Here is a 17167-nt window from a genome sequence, read left to right on the forward strand (position 1 = left end):
CTTGTCGATGGAACGGACGCTAGGAGCTTGAGCTGCAGGTAGTGACCCCACATCCCGCCGTTATCGATCGTGCATCTGTCTGTCCCTCCCCTCATCTCGAACAACAATAATATTTCATCCACAACAGAAATATCCCCTAACACCTCAAGACACCTAAAATGGCTGCGCCATAGAATCAAAAAAAGAGACACACACATATACCTATCCTATCCCACCCGCGACACAACCACCATACCATACACCATCCACAGGCATCACAAAACTACTTTCTCTACTGCGCGCCATCTCCGCACACCACCACCCACGCATCACACCAATGGCCTCCCAACGCCCCCGCGGCCTCCACTCCCACCCCTCCCACACCACCCCCCCCACCACCTCCGCCCCCGGCGCAGCCGCCGACCCCCGCCCCGTCCGGCGCAACCTCTTCCAAGCACAACTCTCGCGGCGCCCGCCCACCTCGCGCAGCGGGGATCCTGTGCGCGCCCCGCCGGCGTTGTCGAGGAGTACATCGGCCAGCGCGTCGGTGACGAGTGGTTCGACGTTGGTGTTGGGGAGTGGTGGGGGGTTTGATTTATCTACTGGGGGGGGAGGGGGAGGGGGGATAGTGGTGAGGGATGCGAGTGGGGAGTTTGAGGTGGGGGATCCGGTGGGGATGTTGCTTGAGGGGAGGGGGGAGGAGGAGGGGGGTGAGGAGGAGGAAGGGGGAGAAGGGGGGGAGAGTGAGTTTTTCCTGGGAAGGGGAGGTAAAATGCAGAGTGCTAATTTGTTGGTGTAGAAGAAAGACAGAGAGTCGCAGATGCAGTGAAGCATCATTTACGGGATCGGAATCGGGCGCCGAGCGAGCCGGCAGAACTACTGGAGGCTGTGCGGGGGGTGTTGAGGGGGAAGGTCGCGCAGCTGGCGGAGGATGATTGGATGTATGAGGCTGAGAGCGAGGAGGTGGGATTGCGGTGATGGGAGGAACTGCTCATAGATTGCTGTTTGAAAATGATGGAAGGATAGGAAAATGGAAAAGGGACATGGCGTTTGAAGATACCCAGCTACTAGCCACCAAGCTTCAGCTACCAGCGCATACAGACATTCTAAACGTGTTGCATTGGTATCATCTCTACACGACCATCTAATCTAATCCCTCCGCCGCTGGCGCACCGGACGCCGCACCTACCCTCTTCGGCTGTTTCTTCGGCGCCTGCGGCGCCCCAAACATGCTCCCCATCATATCAAATAGCGGGTTCCCCTGTCTTGGCCTCGCAATCCCAAAGTACATCTCTGCAATACTCTCCAGCGCCTCATCCCACCCCGTCGCCTCCTTGATAAGCAACGCATAATGCATCTTCAACTGTCTAAACAGATCCGCCGCGCCCTTCTCCACCGCCGCCACGAGGAGAGTGAGGAAGTTGAGTAGAGGAAGGGAGGGGTAGACTTTTGTCCCCGATTTTGACGCCTTGACGTCCTGCACGGCTAGGGAGGGGTTCGAGGATGCGAGGCGTGCGGTGAAGAGTTGGAGGGCGGTGGAGGCGTCGCGCACGTTGCCGAGGAGGAGGTAGGGGAGGACAGCGCGCGCGGCGTAGGTAGCGGCTGTGTGGGAGTCGTCGGTGGCGTACCAGTCGTACTCCAGGTTTGCAAGGAGGGGAGGCGAGTCTTTCGTGCCGAGGAGGAGGTGGCGTTCTGCATCGTAGACGTCGTGTTCGGAGGCGTAGAGGGAGCCGGTGACGTGGTGGAGTTCGGGTTCGCCGGCGGGGTAGGAGCCGAATTTGGCGGACCAGCTGGGTGGTGTTAGCTTGCGATTTCAATGGGGATGGGGGGTAGGGGGTTGGGCATACCCAATCATCTCGGTTATGAACTTCTTCCTCGTTGGCTCCTCTGGGTCGAAGAGTCGTAGGAGAGTGAGCAGCTTGCCCTTGTTGGCTGCGTCGGGCGCGAGCTCGGCTTGCTTGTAGACATCGACGAGGAAGATGCTGAGGTCACCCCCTGAGCCGCCTTGCTCCGCCTTCAGGAGTGAAGAGGCAACATTATATAAAATATCAATGGCGGCGGGCCAGTCCTTGGCCTTGATATACCGAGACGCAACGACGCGGGTCTGCTGCTGAGCTTCGTAGAACTGGCCTTCAGTAATCCTTGTCACCGTTAGTTGGGTTTATAGTTGACGGAAAGACAGGCATGGCATACTTCGATTGTAGCCGAGTGATGATTTTCTCAATCTTGGAACTCATATTGGAAGATGCTAGGAGGGATTGTGAGGCTGTTTTGCGCAATGGTTCTGAGGCTGTTGTCTGATGAACATGCACTTGCTTGGAGCTTGCAATTGCGGGACGTTTACTCCTTATCAGCACGTGATATATGCAACTAGAGGTCGATTATCATATGAGTAGTAGCTGAGAGGATTGCTCCAACAAAGGTGGCCGACGACGATATCACCCTCACGGTTATACTATAGGCTCTTTTCATATTACCTTATGTACCTTGTTCAGGTGGTGCCTTGCTCTTATTTTCCATGATCCGCCATATGTGAGCCATGTGAGGTGCCACATCACACCACAAGCGGTTAAGTTAATGGGCAGAAAACGGTGATTAAATTTTACAAAGGCACGTGATTGCAGATCGAACAACGATTTATCACTTTGGAACACGAAAGTGGCATAGGCGGAATCGGGGTTTCAGCGTACAGTATATAGAACCATATATAGTATAATAGACTCAACTGAACTATCGAGTTACCTCCTGGCCCTACGTATTTCATATATGCCGGACCTACACCAGCCGGAGTTCTGGGCTCCGGCCCCAGTACTGATGAGGGGTTCATTTACGTACAAGTCATGCGGGAAGTTTGAATTAGCTCACCGTTGAGATTTCCTAGATACATAGAGTCCAACTTTACAGTACATGCTTCATTTTTTTTTCGTGTTGGATAATAGTCTCTGTCAAAGTCATCATGTTAGACCTTTTGTCCTCTGTTGAGATTTTACCAACCAAGAGTCATGGCCCGTCACCGTCGCCAGCAGTGAGCTTGCCTTCTGTGTCTAGCCCAGAGCACGCAGGATCTCGTTCTATAGAAAACGTGCAATTAGTACCAGAAAGTCCTATACCTGCACCGTTCGACATAGAAGATGGAGGGCCGAAACAAGGGCGCATTGTTGTCATAATCGCAGTTCTCACAGGCGTCAACTTCTTGAGTAGTTTGACCAACGGATTTATCACGATTGGTCTCCCACGAATATCATCTGAACTCTCCCTTCCAGAACATCTAATGGTCTGGCCATCCGCGGTATACTAGTAAGTCTCTTTGTTCTAGCTGCTGAATGATGCTTTAAGGACTAACTATAGGCAGCTTAACGAGCAGTACCTGCCTTCTCCTTGCAGGCTCCATCGCAGATGTCGTTGGACCTAGGCGCATCAATCTAGCAGGCTGCTTGCTTACTGGAATCTTTATCATTGCATGTGGTCTTGCCCGGACTGGTATTGAGTTCATTATGTTTCGTGCGATGCAGGGCATTGCTCTTTCACTCTGTCTGCCCACGTCCGTTGCTATTGTTGCAAAGGTGGCACCTAGTGGCCGGAAGCGTAACATTGGCTTCTCGTGTTTAGGGTTCGTCCAGCCGATTGGCTTTTCCCTCGGTCTGGTACTCGAAGGTGCGGTCTTAGACATAATGGGCTGGCGTTTCTTATACTACTTAAGTGGCGGCCTCTCCCTGGCGCTCTTCATAACCAGTTTATGGATTTTGCCGCGCGATGCAATGATTATTGGATCTGTGTTTACCAAACTCAAGAGGGAGATCGACTGGCTTGGGGCATTAATGGCATCGACATGTCTAGTGCTCTTCTCTTATATCCTCGCGTTAGTGTCTCTCTGTCTTATTGTATATCTAGGTCGATTCACTGTGCTCACCATCATGTAGGACACTAACGGGTGCCGTCTCCAATATCCGCCAACCTACAAATATTGTCCTATTGCTAATTAGCATTGGTCTCGTCCCAGCTTTCATCTTTTGGGAAGCTCGCCGTGAACGCCTCAACCTCCCAGCCCTTATCCCGAACTCGCTATGGAAAAATACGGTTTTTACGAGCGTCTGCCTCACAGTCTTGTTCTCGAATGCTCTCGCCAACTCAATGGAAGTCTTCTGTTCGCTCTTGTATGTTCCACTCCTGTTCACTTCTCTTCCCCCGAAAGTTTCACATTATAACAATCACCCCAAGCTTCCAAGAAATCCAACACACATCTGCCCTCGGAGCGTCTTTGCGCATTTTGCCCTCTCTAATAGTTGGTTTTATCACTCAACTCTCAACCGGCATCCTCATCCACCGCTTAAGCCCATATCACATCATTTTACTCGCCCTGATCCTTAGCGCCGGCTCCCCACTCCTCATGGCGGTCACATCTGCACAGTGGCCTTACTGGTATGCGGCCTTCTTCGCGCAGCTCCTCGCGCCGCTGTCCTGTGCCATAATGTTTACCATCGGCCTTCTGGCTGTATCGGAGGGGTTTCCAGCGCACACGCAAGCACTTGCCGGTGCCGTGTTTAGCACCGTCGCGCAGTTTGGAGCCAGTCTTGGACTTACATTGCTAGCGATGGTTGCTACTTCGGTGACAAATAGCAAGGGAGATCAGGGGAAAGGTAGGGAGGAGGACCTGTTAGCTGGATATCGAGCCAGCTTCTGGGCGGCATTTGCGTATATGGGACTTGCGTGTGTAATAGGAGTATTTGGACTAAGGCGGATGGGAAGAGTCGGAGTGAAAAAAGACTAATTACCTTTATGCCATTTTCTTAGCGTTTTGTTTCTTGTTCAATTTTATATTTCTCATCTTAGCTTTTCGTTTCTACTACTACTGTTATATGCTTTTTGGTTTTTGGTTTTAATATATATTTTTGTCTTAGCTTTTCGTTTTTATCTAGCTCAGCCACCTACTATATAGAGTTATGATATGCCTAAAAATTCAAGTTGTTCCCAATCTTGTAGGTGCCGTCTTGGCGGACCTCCTCTACTGCCATCGCCGTGCATCAAGACATCCGTGTCGTCAGCTCTGCATGCCCACTTCTGACTGAGAGACTGTGGGGCTAACCCTTCGAACACATCACAGGTGTAGGTTCCTAAAATAGGTAGAAATTTAAATGCGCTGGTAGAGATGTTAGTTCGCCATTCATGCACCATGCAATCTAGACCATATTCGGATCAAAAGTGTTGCTTACTGTCCGCTGCCGCCAGTCGCCAAGAAGAGGTTCTGGAGATGGGGATAATGATCAACAATGAAGTCACCCTTGGGAGTGTCTGTGTACCAACACAGGTGTTTCTTAACAAAGGGTCTCTCTGAGATTGATGACGAGAAAAAACGCCGTAATCCTTCCCGAAGTGAGACTTCAGCATCCTCTGGCAAGAATAAAGCTCTAGTACCATCGCCATCAAGCCTTGGAGCTGAGACCTGTTGCTGCTCACCTGTAGGCGTGGTCATTGAGATGCGAGTCTCATAGCCATACCCATGCCGAGCACATTTCAGAATATTCGAACTTGGCGTAGGAGGAAAGACAAAGAAACCACTGGCAAGATCGAGAGCGATAGGCATTCTGCGAAGCATATCGGCTTCATCAGCAGTGAGTTGGGTGAAGCCCACAGGCTGAGCAGTGCTGACAGCATTTGAGGTAATATCTATAAGTCGAGATGTCCATGCCCCTGTGGCTAAAACCACATGCTCTGCGAGCAATGGAGGGCCTTCCTTTACATTCACGCCAACAACACGCGTGCCATCTAGAACAAAAGAATCAACTGAGCCGCGAATACCAGTAACAAATGAGGCGCCTAAAGCCGAGCACTGCGATGCTAGGTGACGCACCGCTCCAGCGCTGTCAGCCCAGCCGCCACGTGGGTTCAGATATCCTTCACAGTTTCGTAGCGTCCCGCTTGTGAACTCGCAATGGGCGTCTCGAATGCGTGACGCATTATCAAAGATATTGATTTTCCCGCCTTGTGACTGGACCTGCTCTTTTGCTTTTTCCAGATAGGAATGCCCGCCCTCATCCGAGATAATGAGAATTCCACTCTCATGGTAATATCGCGAATACTCGGATTTCCAGCCGGCTACAGCCTCATCCGCCATTTTCATATACTGCGCATCAGCATAGTCGGAGCGGATGATGCGCGAAAGGTCAACACTGGATCCGTCTGGCACGGGGGGTGGATGGCGATCAAGGACGGAAACCCGAATGTATCCCCGCTGGCAAAGCTCACGCGCCAATGTCAAACCAAACACACCAGCACCCACGATGATAATGGGATCCTCCTTGGAAGGCATGGCAGTCGATGAGGTTTTTTTTGTATGCGAGACGGCGGTCGGAAGACGATCTATATGAAAACACCTTGGCCCATTTCTGGGCGTAGAAATAAGTTGCAAATCTTAACGACTTTCGTATGAAGGGCTGTATGAAGGGCAGTGTCGTATGGATATTGTAACGTGTCTGAGAAAGCCGAAAACAAAAGTCATGCAATGCAGTTGGAAAATGGAAAATCGTGGAATGCAGTTGGAAAATGAAAGCCATGCATGCAATGCAGGTAAGAGATGAAGGGCGCAGTTTAGCCTAGAGCTACCACAGCTCCGCATCCGAAACTGAGCGGGACAGCCTGATTATTGTCAGGGCATTATCAAAATTGTGAAGGCGACATCGCTCACCCACTACGCTGCATGGCACTAATTGACTTCATGGCTATTTATAGAACAATATAAAATCATATATGTTCCGGCCCAACCGTGAGCCCAACCCAACCCAACCCAACCTAACGTAGTAGTGTAGAATAGTATCGTAGAAAATTCAAATCTATAACCTACAACCTACAACTATAGCAATTATGGCTACTATTGCTTCGATCAATCCATTTCCACATAATGTGCGCACTGCTTTTGAGGCCTATATGAGTAGTAGTACTACCTACTATAACCGTGAGCAATTTACACACGAAAAATGGCACCGAATGCACACAATACTTGATAATCCTACTGCCTACATACCATATAATAAAGAGAGCTCAAACCTTAAGACACGCACACTCTCTAGCTTTATGCTTATTAATAATAAGCTATATAAGCAAGGTGATATACGGCATCTACACCCTAGAATTGTAGTTCTAAAAGAAGAGGTGTTTGATATTATCATACAAGAACACCTTAAGCTCCTACATGTAGGCTAGAATAAGGTGTAGCCTACTATAGAGCAACAGTTCTATAGAATAAAGCAAGAGGATGTTGAGTTTATACTTAAACGGTGTAAGAATTGCACCTTAAACAGACTAAATACTACAAAAGCTCCATTAGTTCCTATTATAAGTAGACGGGCGTAGGAGAGAGTTTAAATCAACCTAATTGATATGCGCTACGAGCTATTAGGGCAGTATAAATGGATTCTTCATATAAAGGATCACTTCTTAAAGTATACACAGCTATACCTATTGAAAAGCAAGCACGCAGAGCCTATTGCAGAGTGCTTTGCTCAATTCATTACAGCTTTCCTACCTCTAAAGATTATGCAGGCTAATAATGGGAAGGAATTTAAAGGGGCTCTCTTACTCTTACTACAGAAGTATGGAATACAGGTGGTAAATGGAGCACTACGATCACCACAAACGTAAGGCCTAGTTGAGCAGGCAAATGGAGTTGTTGAGAATAAGCTCTAGGCATGGAAAATGGACCACGGGTCTACAGAATGGAAGAATGGGCTACTTAAAGTAGTGCTTGCTATGAACACCCAATCCACTCTACAATTGGGTGTGCGCCAGCTGAGCTTCTATTCCGAGAGCGGAGCTCACACATTGACTGGCTTAACAGTCAGGCCCGGAAGGATCTGTCAATTAGAGTTAAGCAGGAAGACCCAACCATGGGTCCGATATTTGAGAGTGATCTTAAGCCCGAAGCTCTAATTGACCCACAGCTCTGCCAGGCGCTAGAGCTCTCAATTGAGCTTAGAATTAGGAGCTCCTACTCTAAGCCAGAACTCGGAATTGAGCTTGCAATTGAGAGCTCCTACTCTGAGCCAGAACTCGGAATTGAGCTCGCAATTGAGAGCTTACACTCTGAGCTAGAAATTGGAATTAAGCTTCGGCGTGGGACCTAGGCTCGAGTTCCAGCTTAGCTTAGAACTGAGCTTCAGCTTACACTAGATCCTGTAATTGAGAGAGCTATAGTAGCCACTCAACAAGCAAGGATTTCTATAGTGCAGAAGTATACAAAGAAGCATGATATTCAGCACTTAATATAGGAGCAATAGTCTCTATAAAGGTTCCTTAAGAGGATAGAACCTCAACTAATAATAAGAGGTTATATGCACGCATTCTAGAAGAGCCTTACCCTCATAGGTATCGCATTCTTACACCTTTAGGTGTTATACAACGCCTTATACCTACAAAATCACTCGGAGTTGTAGAGCAAGCTCTATAGTCTGATATCATTATTCCTACTTCTACAAAGCAAGTAACACTAGGGCTTGCAGCTAGAGAGGCTTCTACAAGCGTACGGGTTGGAATATCGTGTCAATGTAAGGGGCAGTGTAGTACAAAGCGGTGCCGGTGCTATAAGGAAGCAAAGGAGTGTAGTGTACACTGCCATAACGATGACCACGACTGTGGCAATTTATCAGGTCTTACTACTCGTACGGAAATAGCTTTAGTTGAGAGGCCAAAGCGGAAGCGGGCACGAGCAGACACAGTAGGTAATAGTATATAGCTATATATCAATTAACTACTCTACTCTTACTTTTGGTTGGGCCGGAACAAATATAGTTATTATATAATAGCTCTTCGGTGAGATTGTTACTTGGGGATGGAAATAAATATGGAAATTTGTAAAATTACATTAAAAAATAAATATTCATATTCAAGAATAAATTATATATGTCTCACTTCCTTATTTTGCCAAATATGCACTATCTTGAAGGACCATTTAACTTAGAGTCTGTCTTGCGCTCTAGTAGTCACTCAGTCCGGAAGCTGTATTTATTTTTGGTAATCTAATTGTTTTCAAACAGTTCTGCTCAAGGTGACAAACTGGTATCGGGATAAACGGGCGTCACGCTTTTCAGTCTGCCTTTATTTAGCCTTGTGCCTCATCTCGGGCACTTCAGGGTGGAGGAAGCACGCAGTGGTTCTCATACATCTCAGTTGTATTTATAGTTCAATACCGTCATCAGCAGGACTTGTAGGTGGCAAGTTCTCATATGTGACTGAGTACTCGCCCCTGACCCTGAGCGATTGCTGGTGTCTCTTCTCGGTGGATGTCTCCTGAATCTTTGTTTGTCCATATGAGACCATGAGATTTCATTCCATGCCAGTAGCCGAAGAAGCACCCTTCTCGACCGAAAAATGTCTTCTTCCTCGAAACGAACTTCGATTTCCTTCTGGAAGTTCCGCCATCTTAAACGCCGTACTGACTATATATAGTGGCAAATGCACAGCTCACTTTCCGAGTACCAAAGTTTTCTAAGCTGCAAGATTTCTGAGTACGATCACCCAAAGGAAAAAATAAACAGAACCAGCACACCATCTACTCACCTCTTCCAAACTACTGCCTTCAAAATGCCTCGAGGCAGAACCAGATACCATCAACTGCCCACAAGACAACGTACACCCTCACCCTCACCCTCACCCTCACACACACCTCCACCCACGCCTAAACTCCAAACTCCTCACCGGCGCCTTCCTCATCTTCCTCTCCCTCCTCATCTTCCTCGCCATCATCAAAGACCTCCCCTGCCGCACCCCCTGGCCCGCCTACAAGCCTCTCCCTTCCGCAAGCACCTGGTTCGAGAGTTTCACTCCCCATTCAACTCCTCGCACCCCTCAAAAAGCCATTCGCAAAACACTCAAGACCATCTCGGCCCTCATCTTGGAGCTGAACCGCACCCTCACCACCACGTGCCCTGGGTGCGTCTGGCGCACCGCTAGCGGGGAAGTCTGTGTCAGGACGTTCTATGATGACGGAGATGTTGTGCTGTTCGTCGTCGTGGGATGGTTGATTGTTACTCTTTGTAGTTTTGGGACGTGGGTTTTTCTAGGCGGGGTTGCGGATATTGCTCCTAACTTTGAGGCGCGGGTGGAGAACTGGGGGCTTGGGGGTGCGAGTGTGGTGGCTGCGGCTGTGGCGTTTGGGGGGCTGAGGGCCCGGTGGTATTGGTGTGTTTTGTTTGTGCTGGGCGCGGCGTTTGGAGGTATGGTGTTGGGTGTGTTTGTTACGCCGGAGAAACAGTTGGTGAAGTGGAAGGAGGAGATGAGGGCTGAGGCGGAGAATTTGGCGTATGCGGAACGCCAGACGGGTAGATGAGTCTGTGGTTTGCGCCTTTCATGAAAGACCTGTTGGATTGGTCATACTAAGTTTCCGACTTGAAATCTGAGGGTTCTTTTGGGGTGAAAGGAATGAACCCACCAGGCATGACTACAGTACATGGGAATATATATTGAGGAAAAGAGTATAATTTTAGATACAGCTAGAGCATAACACATAAAACGGTCACTCAATACTAGAAGTTGATCAGAGTCGTTCAAGTGAATTGTAGGCCTGTCTAATTTCCAGTGATCCATCTAGCTTTCCACTATGAAAGACAATAGCAACCCATGTTTCACACCTGCCCGCGTGTAAACCTACTGGCCTGCACTCTCTCCCACCGCGGCCTTAATAGCCTTCTCCAGGTCTTCCTTACTGAACGCAGGGACTCCTAGCAGTGCATTATCCTTCCCCTCATAACTCCCTCCATACCCATCCCCAAAGATCGCCTTATAAATAAACTTAATCCACAGCCCCCCATCAAACTTCTGCGCCTTCAGATCCGCCCAAGCCTCCGCCTCCAAATCCGCACTCTTCACATGCGTCTCGACCCACCCCTCCCTGCCCACCAACTTCTTCCCAATCTCAACAGCCTCATTCTGCGTGATATCGGAGTTCTTCACATACACCGCGCGATTCTTCGTCTCCTCCAAATGCGTCAACACGCCCACCACCGCCGTACCAATATGATCCCTCGTCGTCCCGCTGATCACGGTATCCCCGCCATCAATAAGCTGCACCGTCTTCTTCCCCAGGTCAGCGAGGAAGCCGTTCGTAAACCCCCAATCCAGGAACGGCCCATTGATGACCTGCGTGTACTCAATCAGACCCTTCGCCGCGCGCTCCGCAACCGCATTCTGGACCTCGATCTTCTTAGCGTAGACGGGAAGGCCCTTGACTTTCTCGTTGTGCGTGTCGGAGCCAAAGTCCGAGGGGATGAAACGGGTGACGCCAGCGGCGATAGCGGCATCGAGGAGGGGGAGCTGGAGGGGCGCTTGCTCTGCGCCGAAGAGGACAATGACGGCGTCTTGGCCGGTGAGGGCCGTGGTTAGGGAGGCGGATGACGAGTAGTCGACTGGGAGGACGGTGACATTGGAGGGAAACTGGTGCGTAGAGGAGGGGCGCGTGAGGACAGTGATAGAGAAGAGGTTCGAGGATAAGAGGGCTTTGAGGACGGCGGGGCCAAGGTTACCGCTTGCGCCGGCGAGGGCGACGTTTTTGATGACCTTTACTGGGGCCATATTTTGAGATAGAAGTGAGAGTGTGGAAGTGGTATAAATCTTTGGTAGAGGTAGAGGAGATGAATTGTAAGTGACTTGATGGAATATACTTCTGTGTTTGGAGAGATAATATCTTGAGAAACGGTAATGCGATGGGATATATATACTTACACTCGATCGCAAATTCCTATAGAAGCCGAATTCCGATCCGATCGGGAAGAGAAGCACAGAGAGTACCTGCGGCACAGCTATGCCCGATCCATTCAATAAATTAGGTGACTAAATTGACGTGCTTCACGATATTACTACAACATTACTAAGTGCAGTCTTCACTGACGACACCTTCCCGGCGAGGCTGGTGGCGCAATATCTGGTATCCGCTTCTGACAGATCAATGGTATGGTGGCAAGTCTGTAAGCAACTTCACACCGACACAGACACGGCATATCTCGCGGGATTTCACTGTGGAGAGAAGGCGTGAATGTGCTCTCTCCGCCCTCTGACCGAGCTTTGCTCATTCCCATAGCTAAGTTGGAACATGTCAAAACTTGCGGTCGTGAGAGCACTGATCGGAACTTCCGTGTCCGCATATTCCGCCTCGCAGTTATGATACACAACGATTACATAAGCCTACCCCTGTCATGATGTCATTTATATTCAAACCATATATGGAAGTTAAACATCGAAGTAAATAAAGACCTCTATGGCCATATTCCGCTGACAAAAACAGAAGTATACCACCTATCTTGATTGTAAATATTTTCTTTCTGTCATTTTCCGTCTCTGTGTCTTTAGTAAGGGAAGTCTCTAGTGGGGTTTCCCCACCCTCTATCAGTTTTCGCCGCCATCATGCCCGGGTATGGAGCAACAATCCACGAACAGGAAGACGGATTCAAGTACTTCGTATTAGACAACGAGGAAGTTGGTCGTCGCCATGGCAAATACCTACCGCAATGCATCATAGATTCGGATTTCGCTACATTCAATTTCTACACTCAAAAACCAGAGCTGCCGTACGCCATTGGCAGTTGTCTGAAAGCCCATCCGCATACTCCGCAGCCGCCGGACAACGATATTACTCCTGGCGACGAGTTTGACTATGGCAACGAGCGTATGGAGCATGAGAGCCATACTGTTGACCCGCTTCATCGCTGCCTATTGCATCCACCCTGGCCGGGCAAGACTGAAGCAGGCGTGGTGGAATTCAAAGTAGTCGACTGGGTGCAAGCTGGCGACCCGAACAATTCCCAGGTGGTAGCTGTGCGCATTCTCAACTCTACCCTTGATCTTCCCACCGACGTGGACCTCCTGGCTAAGATTTATGACCCCCTCTATTTCGACTATCTTCACTACCATACAAATATATTTCAGTATCTCGATTTTTGTTACAGGAGAGAGACCGCGGCCTACAGACAACTTACCGATCTGCAGGGAAACATCATCCCAAAGTACTATGGGTCATTCACAATGTCTCTCCCTGGCGATGGAAAAATTTCACGCCACGTCAGGATGATTCTGCTGGAGATTGTACCGGGGCTGTCAATGGATAAGCTGAGCCCATCGGGCTTCAAGCAGGCAGAGCGACAAGAGATGATGAAGGCCATCGTTGATTCCGAGCGCGCCGTGTATGCTCACAAGGTAATAAATGGAGATATGCACCCGCGAAATATCCTATTCCCACCGGATCCGTTAGATCGAGGCTGTAGAGCCGTCATCGTGGATTTCGGGATATCGCGCATCATCCCTAACGTCCAGAAGGAGTACCCACTCCCGGGGGTCACTCGTACGGCACCGCCTTTTCATTGTGTTGACACTTACAATTTCTTCGAATGGGTAGATTGGGATTGGGATGCGTGGATTAATGAGGTGTATGCCGATATCAAGGGAACTAGTCTCACCTCTAGAGAAGAATGCGTTTTACACAGCTGCCACGGACAAAAGGTCCTGAGTATTAACGATGGTATAGGTCAAACATATATGCCGAGAACCAAAAGAAGAAAAAGGGTAGAGTGGAAGCTTGGTACACATAATAATGCTGTAGAGCAGGATATAGAGCCCATATGCCGTTCTCAAACGCCAGGCACTGTACTGATAAGGCCCGTTCAAATCTCTATAGAACCGCCGATGAACTCCCCAAGCTCTATAACCTAGAGATACGGCGCCAGACACCCAGATCCACGCTCAGATTTAGAGTAACCCAAGTATCAAAGAGAAGAAACCCGCTACCGACAGTATCCCCCCTTACTACCATATCCACCCATCCACCCCCCTTCCACAACCCTCACATCACCTCACACCTCACACCTCACACCTCACAAAACACCAATTTCACAGCCATCAAATTCAAAAGAATTCCTCTATTAAGCAATACAGCATACAGTACAATGCCACAAGCTCCTATTCAGCTCTTGAAATAGAACCTGACACGATCCCCCGATCCCCAAACCCGCCTTGTTCACGCCCCCATGCGCCAATCGCCCATATCTACCACCCCCCCTCCCTCCTCCCGCAGTTGTAGCTCCTCTTTTTCTTCGCCCAGGCTTTTATTCACGTGCCCCTGAAAGGGTAAAAAATGAAACGCCAGTGTTATGCGTGTGCGACTCTTCAAGACATCCGTCGCGCATTTCTTGCTTCCTTCTCCACCCATCCTCTTCTTCTCCGCCAACGCCCTACTCATACACCCACCCCATCTCACCAACCACCGACAAAAACAAAAATGAAAATGTCTCTAAAAAGAACGCCGCTCGATGCACCCCCTACCATCTCCAAGCTAAAAGAATGTCTCTTGTGAAAAAAGCGAAAGTATAATATACAGTAGCGTGCGTCATGGCGTTAAAAAAAGGCGGGATTATTACAAATTCTTTGTTTGATTGGATGTTTTCGAGGCCAAAAGCGAAACGAATGTGATAGCGAGAAAGTAAATCCATTTACGCCTGGGTTTGTTTTTGTTTTTGTGCTTGTGCTTCTTGCTGCGCCTTCTGTTGTGCCTCGATTTGTTCGTTCTCCGTGCCGTCGTAGACGATGCCGATGTGGCGTAGGTTCTCTGGTTTCCATGATCCTGTGGTAGTTAGTTTATGGCTCTATCAAACAATCTCTCTCAAGATTCTAGGACAGGACACAACTCACCCTCAAACTCATGCTTAACAAACGCCATCGGATCATCATACTCCCCACTCCCCATCGTCTGCACGCCCGGGCTAAAACTCGTAATCGGCAACACAATCACATCCCCAACCTTCTTCGGGCCCTTCATCCCCGTAAAGTCTCTCCAGGTGATATTCCCCACGCCCTCAAAGTACTTGTCATCATTGAAGAAATCAAACACCACATCCGTCCACACCGCCGGCCCCGTAAACTCAACCACCTTGTCGTCGCTGACGTGCAGCGCGCCCGCCTTCTGCCTCCGCAGCGTCTCGGCCGTGATGCGCGCCACGATGCTGCGCAGGACCGGGTGGCCAGGCTTGGCTTGGATGGTCCATTGGCATAGCTGAATGCGCCGGCTATACCATTCCGCCCAGTCCTCGCGGTCGGCGGCGTCGACTTCGATGCCTACGACGAGCCCGACTGCCTCGTGAGGGACAGACGGCGGGATCCAGTCGAGCGCCGAGCGCAGAGCGTGGGTGTCGATGTCGGTGTAGATGCCTCCGCGCGCGAGGAGGATAAGGTAGCGGAAGAAATCCGCCTTGAGGATAGGGAGCGGGAGCGCCTCGTAAGCCTGCAGGACCTCAGGGAGGGCGGCGTAGAGGTAGCGCAGCAGATGTAGCGCGACTGCATCGGTGACAACCTCGTGGACAAAGCCCGGGTGCTTCTCAGACCACGAGGCCTCAGCTGGGCGGAGCGACTCGGCGAACTCGCCGGACGCGGGGGTGTGCTTCCAGGTCTGCCAGATGTAGGCGGGGAATTTGGTGGGGAGGTCGTAAGGGAAGTGGTAGGCGAGCTTGTCGGGGAGGGAGAGCGTGGAGGGGTCGACGAGCGGGCGCTGGGTGGAGGGTTTCTTGGAGTTGGTGGAGGCCTGCTGCGAGGATTTCGAGCTGTCGTCTTTGGGGTGTGAGGCGGTCGTTGAGGCGTGTTCGGTGCCGTCGTGCTGCTGCTGCTGCTTTTCTGCTGCGGCAGAGCCTAAGGGCGATAGTGAAGAGTCGCTGTGTGTGTGTGTGAAGAGGTAGAGGATTGTGAGTATGAGCGCCGCTGCTGCGACTGCTCTTCGAAAAGTCAACATTTTTCTTCTTTCTGTCCTGTCCCCCTGGGTCCGTCCGCGTCACCAGCCGCACAGCAGCTCACAAACGCTAGACCGGTCCTTTGTGTCGTCGGCAGCCAATTCTCCTTCACTCCAGTCTCTCTGTATTCCCCAATTATATCACAAGTGATTGTCGAAGGTGGTTTTTGTCGAGATTGGGTTTTTCGTGAAGTAGAAAAGAAAGAGGAACGGGGGTTCCTTGTGTGGTGGCTGATGCTGAAGTTCGCGATGGTCTGATGCGTTGGGGAGTGCTCCACGCCAAGCGAAAAAGTGATGATCGATCTGCAGAGTGGGTGTAAAGGTGTAAAGTGGTTGGAGCTAGTCGGGGGGTAGCGTCATCCGCCAGCCAGATACACCAGAGGCATGGAAGGTGCGTCGCGCGCCAGTGTTTCAGGGCTTTGTGCTCGACAACGGGGGTTCATCCACAACCGTCGATGAATGCTGGGTGGGTGAGATGTTAGTGTAGTGGGTGCAATCTTAGGGAGAGGAAGCGCTGTGTCGATCGCTGTGATAGTGTTTGATATTAGAAGTTTCCGGAGTTGCGAGAGTTACAGGATGACCGCATTGGGCGAATTAGTGACGGAGAAATGGGAGAGCCGAGGTATGCATTGTGTAGATATGTGTGTATGTGTGTATGTATCTGTATATATCTCCATTATAATCTCCATACAGAGTAGTATATAGCTTATACGGAATAATTAACTATTCTAATAATGCCGCAATTAACTACATACAGCTATCAGCTAAAACATTTCAAACATTAACATTAACATTCCAAACATGTACCATACCACACACAGTATTTAAACAGTTACGCCAACCACCAACGTCATCACCCGCCCTCGCCCCGTTCACCCCCTTGCTTCCCTTTCCACCTCCTTCTCGGATCGTTCGTTCTCTCCTTCCTCCTTTTCTCCTTCTTTCCTCCTCTCCTTCCCTTTGCCCATCCCTTCGCCCTCTGGTCCCTCCCCTCGCCCCTCGCCCCTCGCTAAACACAGGGGCCACCACTACCAAAACACCAACACTAAAAAACACACACGCACAATGAATATCCCACCTCTTCCAAGCCCCAATTCCTTGCCCGCCTCCCCCCACCTCACCCCAATCGCACCTTCCACTACACCACTCCCCATCCACCACTATCTTCCATCCCCCTCCAGCGCCCCATTCCTCCTCTCCAGCGCCCCATCCTCCGCCCCCACAGCTCCCGAGACACACGAGCTCACACACCGTCATCCCCCCCATCCGGCACCAGCATCACCGCCCACAGCACTACCACCACCAGCGTCATACCGTAAAGTAAAGCCCACCCGCAATCTAATCTCCGCCCCAGCGCCGATCGCCCAGTTCCCCACCACCACCACACACGCATCACACACAGCACAGCATAGCGCCGCTGACGCTTTCCTCCTCAGC

General features: G+C 50.2%; 8 protein-coding genes across 8 annotated transcripts; 4 read left to right on the forward strand and 4 right to left on the reverse strand.

The window, feature by feature from the left end:
* Positions 1-84: 84 nt before the first annotated feature.
* On the forward strand, positions 85-1217 carry VE01_05226 (uncharacterized protein). The gene is made up of 2 exons (XM_018274691.2): positions 85-722; positions 779-1217. The coding sequence occupies exons 1-2, from the start codon at positions 317-319 to the stop codon at positions 955-957; spliced, it is 585 nt and encodes a 194-aa protein (XP_018129197.1). The 5' UTR covers positions 85-316; the 3' UTR covers positions 958-1217.
* VE01_05227 (uncharacterized protein) lies at positions 805-2275 on the reverse strand. Its single transcript, XM_018274692.2, has 4 exons — positions 2173-2275; positions 1827-2120; positions 979-1769; positions 805-920 (listed from the first exon to the last, which is right to left on the reverse strand). Exons 1-3 carry the CDS (start codon positions 2214-2216, stop codon positions 1124-1126), a joined length of 984 nt encoding a protein of 327 aa, XP_018129269.1. The 5' UTR covers positions 2217-2275; the 3' UTR covers positions 805-920; positions 979-1123.
* Positions 2276-2855: 580 nt separating this feature from the next.
* On the forward strand, positions 2856-4902 carry VE01_05228 (uncharacterized protein). The gene is made up of 4 exons (XM_018274693.2): positions 2856-3276; positions 3332-3838; positions 3900-4133; positions 4198-4902. The coding sequence occupies exons 1-4, from the start codon at positions 2936-2938 to the stop codon at positions 4745-4747; spliced, it is 1632 nt and encodes a 543-aa protein (XP_018129264.1). The 5' UTR covers positions 2856-2935; the 3' UTR covers positions 4748-4902.
* Positions 4800-6640, reverse strand: VE01_05229 (uncharacterized protein). The gene is made up of 2 exons (XM_018274694.2): positions 5190-6640; positions 4800-5116 (listed from the first exon to the last, which is right to left on the reverse strand). The coding sequence occupies exons 1-2, from the start codon at positions 6284-6286 to the stop codon at positions 4918-4920; spliced, it is 1296 nt and encodes a 431-aa protein (XP_018129265.2). The 5' UTR covers positions 6287-6640; the 3' UTR covers positions 4800-4917.
* A 1219-nt stretch (positions 6641-7859) lies between these two features.
* On the forward strand, positions 7860-10297 carry VE01_05230 (uncharacterized protein; the record flags this gene model as incomplete). The annotated part of the gene is made up of 2 exons (XM_018274695.1): positions 7860-8085; positions 9513-10297. The coding sequence occupies 2 exons, from the start codon at positions 7860-7862 to the stop codon at positions 10295-10297; spliced, it is 1011 nt and encodes a 336-aa protein (XP_018129149.1).
* A 211-nt stretch (positions 10298-10508) lies between these two features.
* VE01_05231 (uncharacterized protein) lies at positions 10509-12058 on the reverse strand. The gene has a single exon (XM_018274696.2). It carries the CDS (start codon positions 11536-11538, stop codon positions 10615-10617), a length of 924 nt encoding a protein of 307 aa, XP_018129148.1. The 5' UTR covers positions 11539-12058; the 3' UTR covers positions 10509-10614.
* A 308-nt stretch (positions 12059-12366) lies between these two features.
* Positions 12367-13525, forward strand: VE01_05232 (uncharacterized protein; the record flags this gene model as incomplete). The annotated part of the gene is made up of 2 exons (XM_018274697.1): positions 12367-13431; positions 13484-13525. The coding sequence occupies 2 exons, from the start codon at positions 12367-12369 to the stop codon at positions 13523-13525; spliced, it is 1107 nt and encodes a 368-aa protein (XP_018129151.1).
* Positions 13526-13976: 451 nt separating this feature from the next.
* Positions 13977-16372, reverse strand: OCH1 (membrane-bound alpha-1,6- mannosyltransferase Initiation-specific). Its single transcript, XM_018274698.2, has 2 exons — positions 14644-16372; positions 13977-14575 (listed from the first exon to the last, which is right to left on the reverse strand). The coding sequence occupies exons 1-2, from the start codon at positions 15731-15733 to the stop codon at positions 14445-14447; spliced, it is 1221 nt and encodes a 406-aa protein (XP_018129150.1). The 5' UTR covers positions 15734-16372; the 3' UTR covers positions 13977-14444.
* Between the last annotated feature and the right edge of the window lie 795 nt (positions 16373-17167).

The sequence above is a fragment of the Pseudogymnoascus verrucosus genome (assembly GCF_001662655.1).
Source record: "Pseudogymnoascus verrucosus strain UAMH 10579 unplaced genomic scaffold scaffold_30, whole genome shotgun sequence".
In the NCBI taxonomy this organism is placed as follows: domain Eukaryota; kingdom Fungi; phylum Ascomycota; class Leotiomycetes; order Thelebolales; family Thelebolaceae; genus Pseudogymnoascus; species Pseudogymnoascus verrucosus.